At 37.3% G+C, this 22,380-nt stretch overlaps 2 protein-coding genes across 4 annotated transcripts in view; one reads left to right on the forward strand and one right to left on the reverse strand.

The window, feature by feature from the left end:
* IMMP1L (inner mitochondrial membrane peptidase subunit 1) overlaps positions 1-11,122 on the forward strand; it is a 68,101-nt gene extending 56,979 nt beyond the window's left edge. For all 3 annotated transcript variants that reach the window (XM_066363909.1, XM_066363901.1, XM_066363892.1), the window contains 2 exons: positions 9,688-9,798; positions 10,960-11,122. In XM_066363909.1, coding sequence (XP_066220006.1) covers positions 9,688-9,798; positions 10,960-11,028 — 180 coding nt within the window. In that variant the 3' untranslated portion in view covers positions 11,029-11,122. The remainder of the gene's footprint in view (positions 1-9,687; positions 9,799-10,959) is intronic.
* A 716-nt stretch (positions 11,123-11,838) lies between these two features.
* Positions 11,839-22,380, reverse strand: part of DNAJC24 (DnaJ heat shock protein family (Hsp40) member C24) — a 61,501-nt gene continuing 50,959 nt past the window's right edge. Inside the window, exons 4-5 of the mRNA XM_066363922.1 lie at positions 16,467-16,535; positions 11,839-12,725 (exon numbers count right to left, since the gene is read on the reverse strand). Of these exons, the coding sequence (XP_066220019.1) occupies positions 12,595-12,725; positions 16,467-16,535 (200 nt within the window). The 3' untranslated portion in view covers positions 11,839-12,594. The remainder of the gene's footprint in view (positions 12,726-16,466; positions 16,536-22,380) is intronic.

Genomic DNA, 22,380 nt, shown 5'->3' on the forward strand with positions numbered 1-22,380 from the left:
GAGGAGCAGGAAGCATCAACTCCCATATGTGCCTTGACCAGGCAAGCCCAGGGTTTTGAACCGGCAACCTCAGCATTTCCAGGTTGACTCTTTATCCACTGCGCCACCACAGGTCAGGCCACAACTTTCCTTTTAATCTTTTTTTTCACTGATACATTCACTAATGCGACATTTACTGAGCACTTATTTGGGAGCCACCAGCACCATGTTGGGTAGATCAAGTGTCTGCCTACATGCTACCCAAAAGAACTTTCTGCAAAGAAAAAAAAAGGGGGGGAATATTCTGTATGTATGCTGTCCAGGATGATAGCCAGTAGGTACGTGTGGTTGTTGAGCATAGGAAATGTGGCTAGTGTGTCTAAGGAACTGAATTTCTAATTTTATATAATTTGTACAATTAAATAGCCGTGTGTTGCTAGAGGCTACCGTATTTGAAGGGACAGCTTTAGGAGCGTGTAGTCAAGTTGGAGGAACAGACAAGACATTGCAATAGGATGTAAGAGAACCATATACAAGATGTGATAAGATGCTAGAGGACAGTTATCTGGACTAGGGTGGATAGGATTAGTCCTGACAGGGGAGATGAACCTGAAGTTCGAAAGGTAAGTAGGAGTTAGCCAAAGCAAGCAGCACGTTCAGGTCTAGAAGGGGAAGTGCAGCACTGTGCTTTGAGTAGCCGCCACAGTAAGTTCTGGTGTCTGGAGCACATGGTGGGGAGCGGTGGGGAGTGAAAAGAGATAAAAATGAACAAGCAAACAGGTCTCAGTTTCTTGTATGTCTCTGGCAGGGGATGACATTATTACATTTGGTTTTTAAAAGATAACCCTGATACTACTGTAGACTGAGGGAAGATGGTTTGGAGTAGGAGAGACTGGAGGCAGGGAGACCAGTTAAAAGTCAGTAAGACATAATTGAAATAACCTCAATAATGGAAAGCAGTAAGAAGTTTGGGGAAAGATTAAGGAACTATGTAGACAGGATCAGATGCTGAAAGAAATGGAATTGAAGGGCTTAAAAATGGACCCTAGCCTCTGGCTTTGGCATTAGGGGTCATGGTGTATTCAAGTAGGGGGCTCGGGGGGAGACGTTAACTTGGGAAATGGAGAGAAGATATATTCAGTTCTTGAGTAGTGTAAAAGTCTATCTCATAACCCTACTGTAGATTGTATTTTAAATTAACATGCTGGAAATTAAATTAATATAGAAAGTGGGGAAAAACCAAGTGCTTTCCCCACAGGATGTCTGGCTGCTGTACTCTTCCCTCTGATGTCCACTGTCTACTTTCATGATCTCTTAATCAAAACAATGTTTTGATGTTCTCAGGCTTCAGAGATCAATCTTTTTAAATATCTTCAGCTATTCTCTTTGTAGCTTACATCATCACAAAAACTGTCATCTGCCATCCACTTTCCTAATTCACAATTTTGTTCTAAATAACTTCTGGGGTATGGAATATTAGGGTTGTGGTTTTGATGAGTAAAATACAAGTAAGAGAATGTCAAAGAAAAACATGCAACACAATGCTTTTTCTTAAGGCATTTGTAAGCATCAAGTACAAAATGATATACATATTTTAGTTTATGTTCTTGGAGTATGGACTCTTTTGTGACCCCATCTCTGTGGGTGGAGCGCAGAGCGCATTCCTAGCAGCTGAGGCTAATGCAATGCTGTGAGAATACTCCAGGTCCCAGAAGCCTCCTGGGCATACCCAGGAAGGAAGCTCGCCCACTATAAGGAAGTGACTTAGTGCCAACCACGCAGCTCCCTGATCTTTTCAGCCATTGGCCATGAAGGACATGCTGTAACAGCCTACAGGCTGAACCCATGTATATAAGCTAGCTTACTTCCTGAATAAAGTGGATCTGCATCACTGAACCTGGTCCCCGGAGTCGGGTCTTTGCGTCTCTGTGGTCCTCACCCCCGGCAGGACTTACTTGTCCACAATCTTCTACTCAGCTGCAAATCACTTTTCTAGCCAATCTCTTCATGAAGCAGGCATTGAGGCTACAGAACATGAGAAAGAACTAGAGATTTCCTCTGTAGAAATAAATCCATACAGAGATGAGTTCTGCTTTTAGGAAGAATTATTTGAAGTCCCAGGAATCAAGTTTTTGGTGGAAAAATATTAGTACATACTTTGTACAGTATGTATCTGATTTACCAACCACTTAGACTTTTTCTGAGAGCATGGGAAAACTCATTATTTATATGCTTAACACTATATTCTATTACTCTATGAAATACCCTGGGTTTCATTCAGTTAGGCTCACCTTTTAGAATATGAGAAAAGAGTATATACATCAGGTTATATTAAAATGAAAGTACAGAGATAGTCTTGAAATGAAACTATAAATGATGCTCCTTTTAAATACTCCAAACAGAGCAGGTATAACATTGTTTTGTAAACAGAACAAGAAATCAGAAAGCAAAATAATCCATTATCCTAGGAAATGAGACATTAGTCAGATGGCAGGGACAGAAGGGCCTGTTGACTGACTTCCGTCCTAACCCTTCTCCCCTTCCTCAAACCTTCTTACTAGTTGGTAGGCAGTTCTGAAGAAGGGAATACTCCAGAAGGGAGAGCCTAAGCATTTGGTATTTAATAAACATTCTTTGATGAAGATTCCTATTAAAAGAATAAAAATAGACCAGGCCTGATAGCTCAGTTGGTTTAGAGCCTTATCCTGAAGTGCAGAGGTTGAGGGTTCAATCCCCGGTCAGGGTACTTACAGGAACAGAATCTATGTTTGTCTCTTTCTTTCTCTCTTACCCTCTCTTGCTAAAATCAAGAAATAAAAATTTTAAGAAATAAAAATATTAGTCTTTAGTACATTTGGATGGTTTGGTCTTAAAACTGAATTTCACTAATCAGCATAATCAATATGGCAGCTATTCGCATAGCTATTTAAAATATATATATTAAAATGTATATTTTAAATACATTGGATTCAATTCATAGTCTTGGCTAATACCAGAACTATATAATTGAATACAGTGTAAAAGAAAATGACAAAAGCATAACCAAAGTGAAATTACAAAGCACAGTTCACTTTACAAATTTCTGAGTAGACTGTATAGGAAAATCTGGAACAAAGAGAAAGCCCAGAAGGCATCATTCATACCAGCAGCTGGGGCACCTGCTGGTAACGATAGCTAATATTTAGTGAGTGCTTAGTGGGTGCAGGAGCCTTATTCCACCTGGTTCTCAAAATTTCTGCAGGGCATTATGAGTCCCGGTTGTATCTGTGTAGATGAGGTATAAATAACCTGTGCAAGGTGCTTAACTAGTAGTAGCAGAGCTGTATTTTGAACTCAGACTTATGACTAGACTGTTTCTTTAACCACTTCGCTCAACCCGTCAGAGATTCTGATCCAGGCTGGATGATACTGAATACTCTGGGAGATCAAGAAGGAGCTTAGCTTTCAATAGCACGAGAATGAACACGTCAGGTGTTAGACTAAATTCTAAACCTACTCAGCAGGGAGATGCTCAGTCACAAAGTGGAACTTAATAGTAAAAAGCACCCCCCATTGCTGTAGGTGTGTGTATCCTATTGGAACTTTTGTGTAAATTCCTCTTTGGTAATAATTGGCTGTGAACCTTACAGGGCCAGCACTTTTAAGTCGGAAACAACAATAGTCTCCAGGAATGATGAAGATAGTATAGCAGTAAGTCAGCATTTAACTGGAGAGAAAAAGAGCAGGACTGCATAGAAATAGTATCCACGGAAATAATCTGTGTGTGAGGTGTTCCGTACCTGGTCGCTCTAAGTGCTGTTCCCTTTGTCATGCATCTAGCATTGGGGAGCCCCTCCAGCAGGACTCCAGGTATGCCGCTCAGGCAGACAAACGTGGGCCAGAAGCTGTGGCGGGAATGCCAATGAAAAACATTAGTGTAACTGGCCCTTGAATTTTGCTTTCAGAGATACCCAAAACTGACACTTGAGACTCCCGTTTTTTAAAATTAAAGATTAATAATGTTTTCTCAGCTTCGTGTTCTCAAAAACTCTTCTACTTGATTGTCTCCTGAGGGGGGGATTTAATGCCTCACTGACATATGTTTTTGTTGATAGCTTTGTTGATGTTAGGGGAAGGGTAAACTCCATCAGTTATTCACTGGTGGTGTTTCTCTGCTTTTATGTGATTCAAAAAAAAAAAAAAAATACTGGGTTTTCCAAGTCCTTTTATAACTATATAATTAATAAATTATTTCAGTTTTCAAACATTCTCTACAGTAGTTTGCTTATATCAAACCATGTCTACTTGTTGGTTATATGTCAGGATTAGGCAGAATATGCATTAGCCACGTATTGGTATGGTAATTTGAGCTGATCCTGCTTACCTGAAAGAGAGTAACATAAAAAACAATTATTTGGGTATTAATTGTGAGACTAAAATGACATGTTACAAATGCATGTTCATTATACAGACATTTTTCCTGGCCAGGGATATTATCCTGATTGTCTTTGCCAGAAAGAAACAAGGCTTTCTCATTGCTTGCATAAGAAGTGTGTCCCTCCTACTTTTCCTCTAGAACTGAGGAAAAATATAATCATGTCAAGAAGGGCTCCAAAAACTTGGCCTCTCTCCTTGCCTTTATTTTTCTTCAATAATGATTCAGATTATTTTGTTTCTTTAATAACAATAAGCTATGATTTCCTTTCACTGACAGTCATTTTAGAAGAACCATTAAAGAGACAGAAGCAACAGGAGGAGCAGTGCCCACCCTTACCTTTGCTGGTTGTAAATTATAAAACACCTGGCAAATAAAGGGTTAATTAAAAATCAAATCTGTTATTAGGCTTTTCTGTTTTTTGCAAGGTCAAAATTACAAATATCTTACTCTTTAGTCCAAGAACTTTTGCTTAATTAGATACTCTTTGCTTAATCAAATGAGTTTGATTATAGTTTAGTAAAGGTGTTATTTGATATTTTGGACTCTTTCATCAGATTTCACTTGAATCCAGAAAGGTAACACCTGTGGGTTGGTTCACAAAAGCCTCTTTTGTTAAATGGACACCCGCAGGCCATGAGGCAATTACATTTGTTGCTTTACTATAAAAGAGGCACTTAACTAGACCTCGGGTAAGCAGAGCTGAGAACTAGAGGCTTGGTTCTTTTGTCCAGCCCTGAGATTAGGTTTTACTGTAGCTCAGGAAGTAAACCTCTGACGTAGAAAGGAAAAACAAGAATGATTTAAAGGTTCTTTTAATGCTTTAAAATTTAGCTGTATCTAAAGTTAGCTGTATCTAAGACCCTGGGAAAATTTAGATTTGAACAAAAAGTAAATGTTCTACATGTCATTCATTGTAAAAATATATATTCTTACTCAGTGTCACGTAGTCATTCAAGTTACCATTGAAGATTTACAAAAGTATAAAAAGGAGAAGTATCTAATTATTAAAACTTTTGTTTATAAGATGTAATGACAAAACACGGAATTAGGGATTTCCATGTTTGACCATTTGCAAAACATTTATTACAAATACATTTATTAAAGCCCTGTTCTAATTTAGTTGGAAAGTTATAATGCCTTTTAAAAATACATTTAAAAACATTTTTAATATATCATTAATATTTTGTTATATTGCTACAGAATTTTGTTTTATCTGGCTTGAATTTTCAATTTAGTGATAGCAACTTGGTTAATCCAACAATGACTGTGTTTTGAGTTAGAAAGGACATTTTTGTTCTGTTCCTTGCCTCACTCCATACCAGAAAGGCTAGGTTTTGAGTTTCAGACCCCTACCTAAATTGCATTGTACTTTGTTTGTTTAAATAAATGAGTTCTTAGCTAGACTGATGGTTTAGTTACCCAGAGATCTGGTGACAATACTGCTAAAGGCAGTCATTTAATTGTACTACACAAAGAAGCAAAGCCTCCTCTCTCGATTGGAACTTACGTTTCTCTCTTTCTACACTGCCAAAGACAGAAAACACATTTTTAATTCAACAAAGTTCTTCCTAAAGGGCAACTTTTTTTCCCAAAAGCACAAGTGTCTTTGAAAGGGCTAGGCATATTAAGACACACACCCACGTGTATGTATATTTTTAAATTATCTTAATACATACTCATCACAAAAATGTAAATTTTGAAACATAAAGGTTTGTTATTTTTTTTGTGACAGAGAGAGACAAAGAGAGGGACAGATAGGGACATACAGGAAGGGAGAGAGATGAGAAGCATCAATTCTTTGTTGAGGCATTTAGTTGTTCATTGATGGCTTTCTCATATGTACCTTGATGGGGAGGGGTGGGGGAGGCTACAGCAAAACAAGTGACCCTTTGCTCAGGCCAGTGACCTTGGGCTCAAGCTGGTGATCTTGAGGTTTCGAACCTGGGTCCTTGGCATCCCAGTCCAACGCTCTATCCACTGTACCACCGCCTGGTCAGGCGAAACATAAAAATTTTATATGTTTAAACATATACAGTGTGTCCATAAAGTCATGGTGCACTTTTGACCTGTCACAGGAAAGCAACAAAAGACGATAGAAATGTGAAATCTGCACCAAATAAAATGAAAACTCTCTCAGTTTCATACCTATTCAGTGCAGTTCGATGTGGGCTCACGCACAGATTTTTTAGGGCTCCTTAGGTAGCTATCCCGTATAGCCTCTACAGACTCGTCACTGACTGATGGCCTACCAAAACGGGGTTTCTCCACCAAACTGCCGGTTTTCTCAACTGCCTATCCCACCAAGTAATGTTATTCCTATGTGGTGGCACTTCGTTATAAACGTGCCGATATTCACATTGCACTTTGGTCATGGATTCGAATTTAGCGAGCCACAGAACACACTGAACTTTCCTCTGTACCGTCCACATCTCGACTGGCATGGCCGTGGGCTGTTCCGCTGTATACACGGTGTTACGTTATCATCTGCGCACACGCACATGCTGCCACATCATCCTACAGAAACTGGGAGGGTTTTCCTTTTATTTGGTGCAGATTTCACATTTCTATCGTCTTTTGTTGCTTTCCTGTGACCAGTCAAAAGTGCACCATGACTTTATGGACACACTGTATACACATTTCCTTGTAACTTACTTTCTTCACTGCTATATTCATGTAAATCAGTTTTCTTAATCCAGCTGTTTATTACTATATAAATTTATTTTATTTAATCCCTGCCTACTGAGGAATTTTTATACTGTTCCCAATTTTGATACAAATAACAGCATAGTGAACTTCCTTGTTCCTTCATAATAGCAGGCAGGCTGAGTGAGTCTGGCAAATCTCTTCTGGAGATTTTGATAGAGAAAGGGTAAAACTAAGTCATTCAGTTGCCCCTGAAGGGGGTGCAAGGTGGGGATGCCAAAGACACGTTACTTACATCAAAACCTTTAGTTTTGCCTGACCAGGCAATGGTGCAATGAATAGAGCATCGGACTAGGATGTAGAGGACCCAGGTTCGAAACCCTGAGATCGCCGGCTTGAGCACAGGCTCATCAGCTTGAGCGTGGGGTCGCTGGCTTGAGCATGGGATCAGACATGACCCCATGGTCACTGGTTTGAGCCCAATGGTTGCTAGCTTGAGCAAGGGGTCACTCACTCTGCTGCAGCCCCCAGGTCAAGGCACATATGAGAGCAATCAATGAACAACTAAGGTGCTGCAATGAAGAATTGATGCTTCTCATCTCTCTCCCTTCCTGTCCCTGTCTGTCCCTCTCTCTAACTCTCTGTCAAAAAATAATAAAAAAAAAGCTTTAGTTCTCACCAAAAGTTTCTCTTCATATTGTTATGCAGTATGCTAAAAATACTTTAAAAACTAGATAATTTGAAGCTGTTTTTGGCAATGATGGAGTTACTGGTGCTGAACTTGCTCTTCTGCCATAAAGAACTAGAAAACTGGACTCAATCTGTGATACAGTGACAAAGTGCACAGCTGACACATTGTGGTTTCTCCCAAGGCAGTAGTACTTCAGAATGTTAATGACACATAGCTTTTCTGAATATACTACTTTGTTCTTCCTTTCACATATGAACTGAGATATTCTCATTTGTCTACTTGAGCAATCTTATGCTTCCCTGCACATAAATCCACTCATATAGGTAGAAACCAGCCTCAATCTTGGCCCTAGAACCTATAACTAGTAACACTAATAAAAAGAGAACGATCTTATAGTATCTCATATTCTTTCAAGAAACTTTCTCTACAAATAGGGAAATTTAATATTTAACAGTACCTAAATGAAAATAATTAACTTAATTTTTGGCAAGTATTTCTACATGATATAAGACATTTCAACATTATGCAACTTGTGATATAAAGTGAAATTAAAATTTTACGTGCTTGTATACCTTTATTTTTCCAGAAGGTAATGGTGAGGGGAGAAATCAGTAGATCCCAGAGGATGTCAGGGCAGTGAAAGGACCATCATGGTGGGTGCATGTCAGACATTGCCCCAAACCCAGAGAATGGACTACAGGAATGGACACTAAGAGGGACTGTGGACTTCGGGTGATCGGTGTAGGTTTACCAAGGATAACGAATAAGCCACTGTGGTGGGGGACATCACTAACTGGGGCAGCTGTGCGCGTGGCAACAGGACGTCTGGGGGCGGTCTCAGTACCTTCCTCTCAGTTGTGCTGTGAACCTAAAACTGCTCTGAAAAATAAAGTCTCAGAAAAGTAATTTGTGGCATTTTAAAAAACTGCAGTCATTTTTTCTTAAACCTAATAGTAATATTTTTATTCACATCAGGTTCTCAAGTAGTAGCCAGTCAGAAGAGCAGTGAAAAATAATTCCTTCCTGACAGGTCCTTTGGGACTGGTCAATAATTCAACTCTCTTGAGTAATAAAAACCAAATAACAAAAAACTTTTAAAATGCAATTTTAATTGTTCCAGGAGAATAACTTTTTAAGTTTATGTTGAACAGATATTAATGGGCAAATGTCTCATATCAAAGAGGGCTTGATTTTTTTTAAAGAAACATGTACTGTTCTAAATACTCTTATATTGTCATTTAAACTTGTATTATTTACCAGTTAATATACAGGACATATAGAAACTAGGGTCTTTTCATTTAGTAGAAGGTCACCATCATTCATTTTACAACTGATGGTTTTATAATAGTTCCTTCTAGTTCTTGATGGTCATTATTGAAGTATAATGCATTGGAGATATGGCCTGTACAAAGGCAGAACAGGGATCTTAATTAGAATTCTGACAAGCCCACTCCAATAAAATGATGAGATTATTTGTAATTGATGTCACAATCCATTACCATTTAGTTCATCATGAGCAGTCTAATAGGTCTGGCCTTGGTACTGGCCCCAGGATGTAGCTGAATGAGCGGCTACCCCGCTTCTGCTGTTACTGCGACAGGAGGGCACATTTTCCGTCAGCATCCTAATGACCTCTTTTGAAGTCTATTAAATTAATGACCCTGTCACACTGTTTTGATCTCTCATAACCTCAGTTTGGGGTTTGTGTAACAAATTAATGTTTGGGAACCATGTGGCAAAAGAGATAGGTCTTTTTAAAAAGTTGAGACCTTACTGTTACTTACTTTTAATGTTATTTCATTGTATATAAATAAGAGCAAAAATGAAGGCATAGTGTTTGTATATATTTTATAAGAGAACTTAGGACATTTCTAACTGCACAAGACATATTTTTATTTCAAGTACCCACATTTGTTTTTTCCTTTTTCAAATAGGCTGCTTTCTTCTCTGATTTCAGGTGCCAGTGGGTCATGTGTGGTTAGAAGGTGACAATCTACAGAATTCCACAGACTCCAGGTACTATGGACCTGTTCCGTATGGACTAATAAGAGGACGCATCTTCTTTAAGGTACCGCTTTTCTCATACTGCAGGCTTCTCTGAGCTGGGGGAAAGTGCCTTTCAAAATGAGCTGTGAACTCCTCAGCTGTTAGTGCGTGCAAATGCTGGCCTTTCATAGCTGTACCATCACTCCTTCTCCCACCCAGACAGGTAATCGAGAATGTTTTTTTGTTTCAATAATAGCATATGAAGTCTTTAATTTGAATCGCCAAAATGTTCTCTCATACAGCTGTTACAAGCATGCTCGCCTTCTGGGAATATATCGATATGCATTTGCAGAGGAGCAGTCTAGAGCCAAACCCCTGTAACGCAGGGATAGCCCAGTGGAGTACAGTGAGGAATGGGTTTATGATCCTTGTAGTAAATATACGATTCTTGGAAAGATTATTTTTTTCACTGGCTCCTCCTTTTTGTCACAATCAGTAAGGAGAAAAACAGACATGAACATTTGGGGATAATTTAAAGGATTCTTTTATACCTAAGTATATATTTAAGTACTTCGGTTTACAGTTAACTTTGAGTGTAGTGAAAGAAAACACAAACACGTACACATTCATACATACTCATTGACACACACGCATTAACACACTCATTCACACACACACTCATTCACACATATATATATAGTTTGACCCTTAAAGCGCGGGTTCAGGGCACTGACCCCATACAGTTGCAAGTCTATGTATAACTTTTGATTCCTCAAAAATTTATCTATAGTATCTAGTATTTGTTCCAGGAACCCCCACAGATACCAAAATCTGTGGATTCTCAAGTCCCTGATATAAAATCACGTAGAACAATGCATGCAGTTGGCCCTCTGCATCCATGAGTTCTCAACTGTGGATCAAAAATGCTATCTTCGGCCTGCTGTTAACTGAATGCATGGATGTGGAACCCGGGGTACAGAAAGCCACTGTGTTTATTGAAAGGATTCTGTGTACAAGGGGACCCACACCGTTCAAACCATGTTAGAGTTTAAATACATCCACACATATAAATTTACTTCCTAAAGTATTACTTTAATGTAGAAAATTTGTACTTGAATGAAGAATAAGGAGAAAGTGATTAGTTACATGGCATAGAGAAAAGGGATGAATGAAACAAAAAGGATTGTGACGACGATATAACATTACTTTCGTTAATTGTCTTCAACTAATTTTGATTTTACAGATTTGGCCTCTGAGTGATTTTGGATTTCTACGTGATAGCCCTAATGGCCACAGATTTTCTGATGATTAGCAAGCATTTCTTCTTTTGATTACTGTCTCCTGTTCAAGTGAATTTATTATTGCCATAGAAACCATGTACTTACTAATAAACCATTTGCTATTCACTTTGTTATTTTTAATTATTCAGTGTAAAGAATAAGTAATGCATAATCTGCAAGCTATATTAATTCTAAATATATGGGTCAAAGTAAACCAGAATAAGTTATCTGAATCTTATGATAGGCATAAAAATATTTTTTAGAGGGGAAACCTGGATGACACCTCAAGCTTTGAATTTTTAGTTTTATAGGTATAATGAAAAGTAATCTCCTTGTGAATATGCTTCACCCTCTAGCTACATTTACAAAAGCCAGAGTAGAAACTAGTCTTATAAGTCCAAACCAACCATAAACGCTGAGTTCAATCTAGTAACAAGCTTGGCACACACTTGAAATTAAGAAAGTTTCAGTGATCCCAAAAAAGGAAGGATTCCTTTATAAATCAATTTTTAAAATGAGTTCTGACTTACACTATACATAGAATATTAAATATATAGAAAAATAAAAATCTTCAGTCTACTATAATCAGTAATAACACATTATGCAAGTCCATTTCATCATACTAGCAATGCAATGGTTCCTTATTCCTAAATACAGTTATTAATTCCAAATCTTGGCCTGATCTGTGGTGATGCAGCAGATAAAATGTCAACCTGGAATGATGAGGGCGCTAGTTCAAAGCCCCAGACTTGCCTGGTCAAGGCATATATGGGAGTTGATGCTTCCTGCTCCTCCCTCCTTCTCTCCCCCCTCTCTAAAAATGAAAAATAAAATCTTAAAAAAAAAAACCCACTATATCTTACTACTCTGAAATAACAAGAAAGGTAATGTACCTGTTCCAAATTATTTTTTTCCTAAAGAAACCATTTCCTAAATTGTATTTAAAGTTGACTATGGCAGTGTTGAAGAAGCTGGCTCCTTTAAATACAACCACATGAAGAATTTGGAAAGACAGTATAGGACTGAAATCAAGTCTTCTGACTCCAAAGCTATCTTTCTTTATACTTTGCCTCCTTCTTTAAAATAACCTCATGAATATCCATATCCAGCCTTCATTATGGGAGAACTAGGCTCACATGTTATTTACAAAGATTCTAATTTAACTCTAATGACCTGAGATTTTGAGACAGTTATACAATAGCCCTATAACTTTGACAGCTAGAAATGTTCCCTCAGAAATTTACTAACTCTAAAGGAATATGATGATATTGTGACCCATTAAAAGAGCAGCTATGCTTATTTGAAGAAACAAATCAATAATAAAGTTCTCAAATAGGAATTCACTAAATACAATTTATAACTCATGTCCCTTTTTTGGTGATCTATAAATATAAATTATAAATATATAAAAGAGCTAAGTTTTCTATTAATCTAGAGTACACTTTGCCTGACAAGCTTACATTTATTTTGCAAATAACAGTGACAAATAAAAAGAATCCTTATCAGCTTTATACAGTTGCTTGAATGGACTAAGTTGGAATGGCCTCGCCTCAACATGTCTGAATATGCAGTGAGAGGGTTCCACTTAGTGAACAATTTCAGCTACAAGGAAGGAGTTCTACAATGAGTGAACATGTATCACAAGAAACCAGGGTTACTTCTTCTGCTTCATCCTTGGAAACACTGTATTTTCCACCACAACGGCAATTCAGAGAAAAAGAGTGATCATCTGCAGAGAAAACAAACAAAGAAAATGCTTCAAACACTTACAAGTAACTACAGCTGTAACACCAAGAAGTGGTTGATTCCACTGAAATTGCAAAGCTAAAGAAAAGGTCAATAAACAGAAAATAAGTGACAGCTTGAAAATATTTCTTATATAGGGGCAATGTTTCTAAAAATTATCAAAGAATCTTTGTCTACAGAGATGGTCTGAAGCTATAAATCAATAGTCCAAAGATCTTGGGGTGACAGCATATGCTCAGAAGTGACCCAGGAAACTTATTTCAAGTGTTCTGTTTTCTTAAGATTCATATAAATATTTCATACTCTTCTCAACACTGTCCAAAATATTATGTAAAGGGAAACACATGCACACATACACAAACCTCCTTGTCTTACTATTAAAGAGCAAGCTTTTGCCTGGATTATATCCTTTCAGAGAAAACGCTGCTATTTTCACCATTTATCAAGTTCAACATTTGAATGCATCTGTTCTGGTATTATACTGTTATCGAGACTCCTGACAGATATATGGACATGCACTATGGTAGTTTATGCTGTGTGTGTCCGTTTGGTATTTACAAATGATCTGTGAACCAAAGGGCTATCACTGAAGTGAGATGCCAGGAGGAGGCAACCCGGTGTATGTAACGTCTATCCTACTTCTGGTGGAAATTTCATCAAGTCTTTCATTTTTCTGGGAAGTTGAAATGTTTTTGTCCTTTAACTGAGAGAATTCCTGATTTTACTGGTCATTCAATTTTACTGTCCCTGAGAAGTGACTGTCAAAGAAAAACAATTACTGATCACATTTCTTGTACTACTGCCATCATTTGTTACATGGCTAAATGAACTAAGTCTCAAGATACAATTTCTTACAGATAAGATAGGATATCTCCAGAAAATTCTCCAATTTCATTTTTTAACACTTAGCTTTCATATGCCTCTAAGAGAGAAAGAAAGAAAAAAATTCACAGTATTTTTCGCTCCATAAGACGCACTTTATTTCCCCCAAAGGGGAGGGGACATGCCCGTGCGTCTTATGGAGCAAAAGATACGGTAACGGTCTTATTTTTGTTCTCTAATCAAGTCTGACCTTAGAAAAACTCACAAATAAATCAACGTTATGTGTTTCTTTTATCATTAAGGGAAACATCAATTCATTCATCCAATCCTGCTTTTTATTTTTTACCAAATGCCTTTTTTCAACATTAGGAAAAGTAACAATCTTGAATTTTAAAATGCTAACATCTTCCCTGTCTGAACCAACATACAATATGTAGGAGAGGAGCATGCTTTCACAATGAATTATTTTATTATCAAATTGTCTAAAAATACGTGTACTCTAGCCATTGGTCTTTTAAACTAAATTCCCTTCTTGTTTTTTTACCACCTCAGTGAACCCTGAGAGACAATTTGAGGTGACATGTGTTTAGTAAATGATGCACAGGCTACCATGGGCTACTGTAGAGTTTTGCCATTGATGATTCATTCCAAATGTTAATGCACACTAAAAACTCATGTCTTGTTAACTTTCTTCTTATATTATTCTATCACTTAACAAAGTGATATCTTCACAGAAGTCATCATTTTAAATAGAACGAATGAAGACAAAATCACCAAGTTGTATGTAAGATTATAAGGAAAGGCTAAGGCTTCGGTCTCTCAACAGTTCTTCAAGGATGCCTTAAAAGCATAATAAAATGCATCATTTCACCTGCCCTTGAATGGAGGAGCTAGTAATTTGCCTATGTCTGTCATGTAGCGTTTCACCCACTCTTCTGTTCCAAACCTGCACCTTCCGAGGCTATTCTGCAAGTGACTGGGAAGGAATCTTTAACCAAATTAATACTTGGACAGTTGATCCACTTTTTATTTAACTTTATCTGCTAAGGATGCTCTTTTCAATTGCAAAAGAAATTCAAAATTATAAATTGCAAAACCTGCATAACTAATTTTTAAATGATTCTGCAAAAATAACAGCCTCATGCAGCTGTCACTCAGTATTTTCTCTCACAAGGATGAAAACTACTTCAATCTTTACAATAAAAAAACCCTTAATTTAAATAAGCATCTAAGGCCAACCCATAGATTTAAGATGAACTATAATGGCTTACAACTGATTCATTGGCTGTGGCTGGGATTCTTCTCTATCTTCTTCACTGTCAAGTTTAGGAAGTCACAAAGAAAATAACACATTTTTGATAGCAGTTGACAATTTTCATGTTGTATACTTCCTTTAATATCTCAGCATTTTTACTTGTATCCAAAAGTTCATATATTTGCTAAATGAACAGATGCTTGAACCACCAATCCATATTCTTAATTAAAAAAAAACTTAATTATATTTTTAAATGATACTGAAGAAGGAAAAAAAAACAGTTTTCACTATTTTTGTATTATCAGGAATAGTAAACAAAATATATGAGGCACATCAACTACACCAAAAAGAACTGATTTGTTTAATAAGAGATTAAACACACACACAAACACACATACTGACTGATAAGACAGCAATACTATATCTTCAAAAGATTCATTTAGCTGGACAGGTCTCCCTGATAAAGGACAAGTTCTAGTCTGCACCCCCCCCCCCCCCCCACAGGCTAGCTGTGAAAGCCTACATCACTAGTATGGTTCTATTTTCACAGTAGTTACGGCATGAAAGTTCAGTTTACGCTGATGAAACTACGTCAACCCCTGGAAGCCCCCGTTACAGAAAACTGTTTTCCAATCATTCACTGCAATTAAGAATTTCTACTCTAGGATTCATCTGGCACCTTAGGAACAGTGGCCCATAGGCAAAAGCATGACCCCCCGTCTGAGTCAACCCCGTTTGACCCAACTTCCTAACAGTGCTAAGAAAAATATTTGCCATTAAAAAATATTTCATTAAACTTGGCTTCAGGTAGGATGAAGATTATTACAAACAATAATAGATTATTGTTTATTCACAGTCAGTAGGAAATTTTAATACGCCCTTGGGGAATTTGTAATCCAGGCTGAACAACAAAGTTATAGGGTTAAAAGTATGTAACAATTCTAGGAAAGAATAAGATTTTGTTCATTTGACCAGAGAAATATGGAAGTGTGGTATTCGTGGCTTCCATTTAGAAAAAGGACCTTAACGTCTCACTGCAGCAACTCACAGAACTATGAAGAGTGGAGAAATTAAATTAGGTTTAGGTTTTAAAATTCTAGTAATAGGAAAATGAAAAGACATGACTTCGTGGCAAGTAAAAGGGAGTGACAGATTTTTATTTTCCACCTAAGACACAATCAAAGAGTGAGTGTAAAATCAAGCTCTAAGGAGAAGACTGTGACTTTGGAAGGCCTGCCCTGACAGCTTATGATCCCGTATAAACGAACACAAATTCTACTGGGAATGTCAATGTAGGAAGGATGGAAAAGAATCATCATTTTTAACTTTATTTTCCCTATTACACAGATGACAAGTAAACCAAAAACCAAAGTAGTTTAAAACAAGAAAACCTTATTAAACTTTATGTACATACCTAACATCTATCAATAATTTGAATAGAAAAATAACTAGAAATCAGTCATACAGGGAGACAGCAATTATTGAAGCTTAGAATGAAACAAAATATTCCAGATAAAAATACCCACATATATATCAAAAGCCAAGCTATTATTTCTTTTTAAGATTCCAAATATCCTGAGGGTTGTTTTTCTTACAGAAAACCCCTGATCCTTTCCTTTTCTGTAGTCAGGAGAGAAAAACTCCTACCTTTGCTCCAAGACATGTCTTCCAGGTACACTTGAGCATCTACTGGTCCCATCTTTCTTAGATCATCTTCTGTAAAATAGAAAATGAGACAATTCTGATACTGCAATGACAATCATGAAGAATGCGGAAAAGGCAATTCCAGCCTGGTCAGTATAATTCTAATTTACTTACCATTTTACAACTACTTTTGACAGCAGTTTTAAGGATACCTGACTTCCACTTACTAAAAATTCCAGAGCATACCATTTATAAACCTTTAACAGTCAAAAGCTATCCCATTTTTTCACAAATGTGCAACATGCAAAACCATGACGTTGATGATTCTTTGTGATCACTGACCTCTACTTTGTGAAAGAAAGGACAATTTTTTTGGTCAGATAAATCATATCTGTAACTGAGGAGGGCAGCGTGCGGCTGAGTAAAAATATCTGTCGGCCTGGCGTGCGGGGGACCCGGGTTCGATTCCCGGCCAGGGCACATAGGAGAAGCGCCCATTTGCTTCTCCACCCCCCCCTCCTTCCTCTCTGTCTCTCTCTTCCCCTCCCGCAGCCAAGGCTCCATTGGAGCAAAGATGGCCCGGGCGCTGGGGGGGGTTCCTTGGCCTCTGCCCCAGGCACTAGAGTGGCTCTGGTCTCGGCAAAGCGACTCCCCCCCCCCCCAGGGGCAGAGCATCGCCCCCTGGTGGGCAGAGCATCGCCCCCCTGGTGGGCGTGCTGGGTGGATCCTGGTCGGGCGCATGCGGGAGTCTGTCTGACTGTCTCTCCCCGTTTCCAGCTTCAGAAAAATACACACACACAAAAAAAAATCTGTATTTGAATCTTAGTTCTAATATTTTAGTAGCTTTCTAGGTATATCAAGCTATCTCTACCTTATCTATTTCAGAAGTTTAGTTGCTATGGACTGAACTGTGAGCCCCCTCCCATTCATATGCTGAAACCCTAACCCCAATGTCACTGTATTTAGAGATAAGGTTTTAGGTGACAATTAAGGTTAAGTGCAGTTGCAGGAGTGGGACCCTAATGGATAGAACTGGTGGCCTTGTAAGAGGAAAAGGGAGGTCTCCCTCCATGTGCATGCACTGAAGAAAGTATGAGAGGCTGTTGGCAAGCCAGGAGCAGACAGCAGGAATTGTATCAACTGGCACCTTGATCCCGCACTTCCTAGCCTCCAGAGCTGTGAGAATAAATTGCTGTTGCTTAGCCACCTGGTCTATGCAATTTAGTTAGAGCCTATGGGACAGAACAATACAGAGGTGCTGTACCAATAAAATCAGATCTGGTACCAAGTACTTTATAAAGAATAAAGCTCTACCCAAATTAAGGGGCCACTGGTCACCTGATTCTTATTTGCATGTAACAGAATAATTAATAGGTAACTTAAAGGAAGAATTACTTTAAAATATTTCAATAACCACACAACACAACTGCCATTTCCTGGGCCAAAGTTGTTCCTATAGCTGGAAGGGATCCAAGAAGCCTGGAATTCCAACTAAATTTAGTAAGAGGATGATCCAGGTAGTTAGTATAAGCATGCACTCTTGCTTACAATAAATATATTTGGAAACAAAACAACTATAGATGAGAAGCACTTGTCTTTGTTATATAGTTCCTATATGTTGGTATTATTCTTCTAAAAGTAAATGCTTAAAAGAAACTACTAAAATCCACCCCCACCCCAAAGGAACTGTCTTTAGCTGTCTCACTAGTCTCTTATTCACTTGCTGAGAATGCTTCCCTTTGTGCTGTTGTGAATGCCTTCAATTTAATTATATTTAATAGCTGCCTTGTTCAGAAATTATTGGTGAGTTATATAACTTTAAAATAGATAAAGAGACTATACAGTATTTTGAACTGACCATGGTTTTCTATCAGATATGTCAAATATTATATCACTTCATATTTATTGGGTACCAACATTCTACTGAACTGTCCCTCAAATCTACAGATAGAGACCTGGCCGAGTGGCCAGGGGTGCTTCCTCCATCAGTGTGCCCACCGAATAGCTTATGCAGAGTGTATCAACATGCTAATTAACTTCTGAACAAGACAATGTAATTTCCAAGTTCTATATAAAGTAAACTTGACTTTTATGTTCTTCAGTATTCCTAAATATTAAAGAATTCTGCTAAAAGTCACATGGATAAAGAAAAAGTATCTTATTTCATGTTTCAAGATCTTACAGGGCAGTTTGCTTGAATGGGGAAATGAAGCAGTGTCGACGTGAGTAAGGAAGGAACTGGCACTGAACAGATCCTGGGTAGGGAAAGCGGAAATAATTTACAACCAAGTTGCCTATATTCCAGTGTATCTTACAGATGTCAATTATATTTTATATCAATTAAAGAAATTCAGACAAGGCAGTTAATGACAAAATGAATAAACCTTAATCTGACTTATCTGGGGCACCTATATTACATTTATATACAAAAAGAGAAATCATTCATATATATCTATACGCCATTTTTATTTTAAAATAATGAGAAATAACTGATAAGTACAACTGCCAAGCAAGTCAGCTGTGTACTGCTCTGCTTCTCTACTATGAAACTACTGTTATTCTCAGGTTGCTATTTCATGTGGAACCCTAATACTCAAAAATGTGGCTCTTCCATTTTTATGTACAGGAACTTTAGAGTTTCTGCATACTGCTTAGTTAAAAGATCAGCTTAGACCTTATCTCATGGTAAAAGGCAAAACAGAACACAAGAATGGTTAGCTACAAGGAATATATAGTAAACTGTTCTCATGCTCTGTGGCTGTCTAAACATCTATACTGTATTGATCTGATTATTCAAGACTATGTGATATAGTCCAACTTTCTGTGGGGATTCTGGTTTCAAAGTCAGTATCTAACACAAAAGAAAATGCACTGTATGACACCCCATTATATGAAGTGGAACAGGAAAAACTGCCCTGCGGTGTCAGGCGTGGGGAGTGGGGGTGACTGAAAGGAAGGTGCATTTACTGTAAAAATTAATCAGGATGTACAGTTAGGACTGGTGCACTTCTCTGTATGTATGACATACGTCAACACAAGTTTTAAAGGGAGTGGAGACTAGTGGCTATGCTTTTAAAGAGTAATAAGGAAAGAAGAGATAGGGGAAGGAAGTTAAGAACCCCATAAGGAAGTGTATATTCTTTGAAAGGACGGTAATCTAACAAATTATGAAAAAGGCTGGGAGTTATTAACTTGGGAAAATTGGATCCCTGGAGAATTTTATATATTTATATATTTTGGATATTAATCTCTTACCATTTGTATCATTGGTGAATATGTTCTCCCATTCAGTGGGTTGTCTTTTTGTGGTCTACTTTGCTGTGCAAAAAACTTTTTAGTTTAATGTAATCCCATTTATTTTTTCTTTTGTTTCTGTTGCCCAAGGAGATGTATCAGAAAAAATACCGCTAAGAGAAATGTCCAAGATTTTACTGCCTGTTTTGTTCTAGAAATTTAATAGATTCAAGTCTACCATCTAAGTCTTTAATCCATTTTGAGTTTATTCTGTGTATAGTGTAAGAAGGTGGCCTAGTTTCATTTTCTTTTTCTACATATCTGTCCAGTTTTCCCAAAACCATTTATTAAAAAGACTATATTTATCCCATTTTATGTTTTTACCTCCTTTATCAAATATTAATTGACCATAAAGGCATGGGCTTATGCCTAGGCTCTCAATTCTAATCCACTGAATTATTAATACATGTTTGTTTTTATGCCAGTACCATGCTGTTTTGATTACTATGGCTGTGTAGTATAGTTTGATATCAGGTAGCGTGACTACTCCAAATTTGTTTTTCTTTTTCAAGATTGCTCTAGCTACTTGGGGTCTTTTGTGTTTCCATATACATTTTTGAAATATTTGTTCTAGTTCTGTGAAATATGCTATTGGCATCTTGATAGAACTTGCATTGAATTATGGATTTCTTTTGGTAATACAGACTTCTTAATGATGTTAATTCTTCCCATGCATGAACATGATACATGCTTCCATATATCTGTATCTTCTTCAATTTCTTTCTTCAATGTCTTATAACTTTCTGAGTACAGGTGTTTTATATCCTTGGATAAAATTATTCCTAGGTATTTTATTCTTTTTGAAGAAATTGTAAATGGGGTTATTTCTTAGTTTCCCTTACGGATAGTTCATTATTCATGCATAAAAATGCAACTGATTTCTATATATAAATTTTGTATCCTGCTACATTATAAATTCATTTATCAGTTCTAATAGTGTTCGATGGACTCTTTAGGGTTCTCTAAATACATTATCATGTCATCTGAAATAATGACAGTTTTAGTTCTTCCTTTCCAATTTGGACACTTTTTTTCTTTTTGTTTGATTGCTGTGGTGAGGTCTTCCAGTAGTGGAAGCAGACATACCTGTCTTGTTCCCAATCTCAAGGGAAACACTTTGTTTTTGCTCATTGAGTATGATGTTGGCTATGAGTTTGTGATGTATGGCCTTTATTACATTGAGGTCAGTTGCCTCTATTAACACTTTGCTGAGTGTCTTATAATAAATGGGTGCTGGATTTTATCAAATACTACTTCTGCTTCTGCTGATATAATTATGTGATTTTTATCTTTCATTTTGTTTATGTGATGTATCACGTGTATTGACTGCAAGTATTGTACCAACCCTGCATCCCACTGGATCAGGGTGTAAATGTATTGATGAACTCAGTTTGCTAGTAATTTGTTAAGGATTTTAGCATTTATGTTCATCAATGATATTGGACTATAATTTCTTTCTTTTTTTGAGAGAGAGAGAGAGAGAGAGAGAGAGAGAGAGAGAAAAGAAAGACAGGAACATAGAGCTGCCCTGACTGGGGAATCGAGCTGGCAACCTCTGCACTCCAAGAATGATGCTCCAAGAATAGCTCCAACTGAGCTGTCGGGCCAGGGCTTGCTTTCTTTTTTTAATTTTCAGAGAGATAGAAGGAAGAAGGGAGAGGGGAAGGGAGAAAGGAAGCATTCATTTGTTGTTTCACTCGGTCGTGACCTCACTGGCTGCTTCCCCTGTATGACTTGACCAAGGATTGAACCGCAACTTTGTTGTTTTGGGACTGAGATAACTAACCAACTAGCCAGGACCAATTTCCTTTCTTTGTGGTGTTTTTATCTGGTTTTAGAATTAGGATAATGCTGACCTTGTAAAGTAAGATTGGGAGTATTCCCTTCTCTTGAATTTTTTGGAATAGTTTTAGAAGGATAGGTGTTAGTTCTTTGAATGTTAGGTAAAATTCACCTGTGAAGTTCAATTACTGCTTTGATTCCATTACTTGCAATCTGTCTAGTCAGATTTTCTGATTCTTGCCGATTCAGTTTTGGAAAAATTGTATGTTTCTAGGAATTCATCCATCTTGTCCAGATTGCCCAATATGTTGCCATATAGTTTGTAATATTTTCTTAAAATCTTTTGTATTTCTTGCCTGACCTGTGGTGGCGCAGTGGATAAAGTGTCAACCTGGAAACGCTGAGGTTGCCGGTTCAAAACGCTGGGCTTGCCTGGGCTTAACCTTGTGTTAAGGCACATATGGGAGTTGATGCTTCCTGCTCCTCCCCCCTTCTGTCTCTCTCTCTCTCTCTTTCTCTCTCTCTTCACTTTCTATAATGAATAAATAAAATCTTTAAAAAAATCTTTTGTATCTCTTTGGTATCAGTTGTTACTTCTCTTTCACGTCTGATTTTATTGATGATGCTTTCTCTGTTACTCTTGATGAGTTAAAGGTTTGTCAATCTTGTTTATGTTTTCAAAGAACCAGCTCTAAGTTTCACTGATCTTTTGTATTGTTTTTTTAGACTCTATTTCATTTATTTCTAGTCTGATATTATTTCCTTTTTTTTTCAATTTTTTTTAATTCATTTCTTTTTTTTATTTTTATTTATTTATTTATTTATTTTTCCTGAAGCTGGA

This window comes from Saccopteryx leptura, chromosome 1 (genome assembly GCF_036850995.1).
Source record: "Saccopteryx leptura isolate mSacLep1 chromosome 1, mSacLep1_pri_phased_curated, whole genome shotgun sequence".
In the NCBI taxonomy this organism is placed as follows: Eukaryota; Metazoa; Chordata; class Mammalia; order Chiroptera; family Emballonuridae; genus Saccopteryx; species Saccopteryx leptura.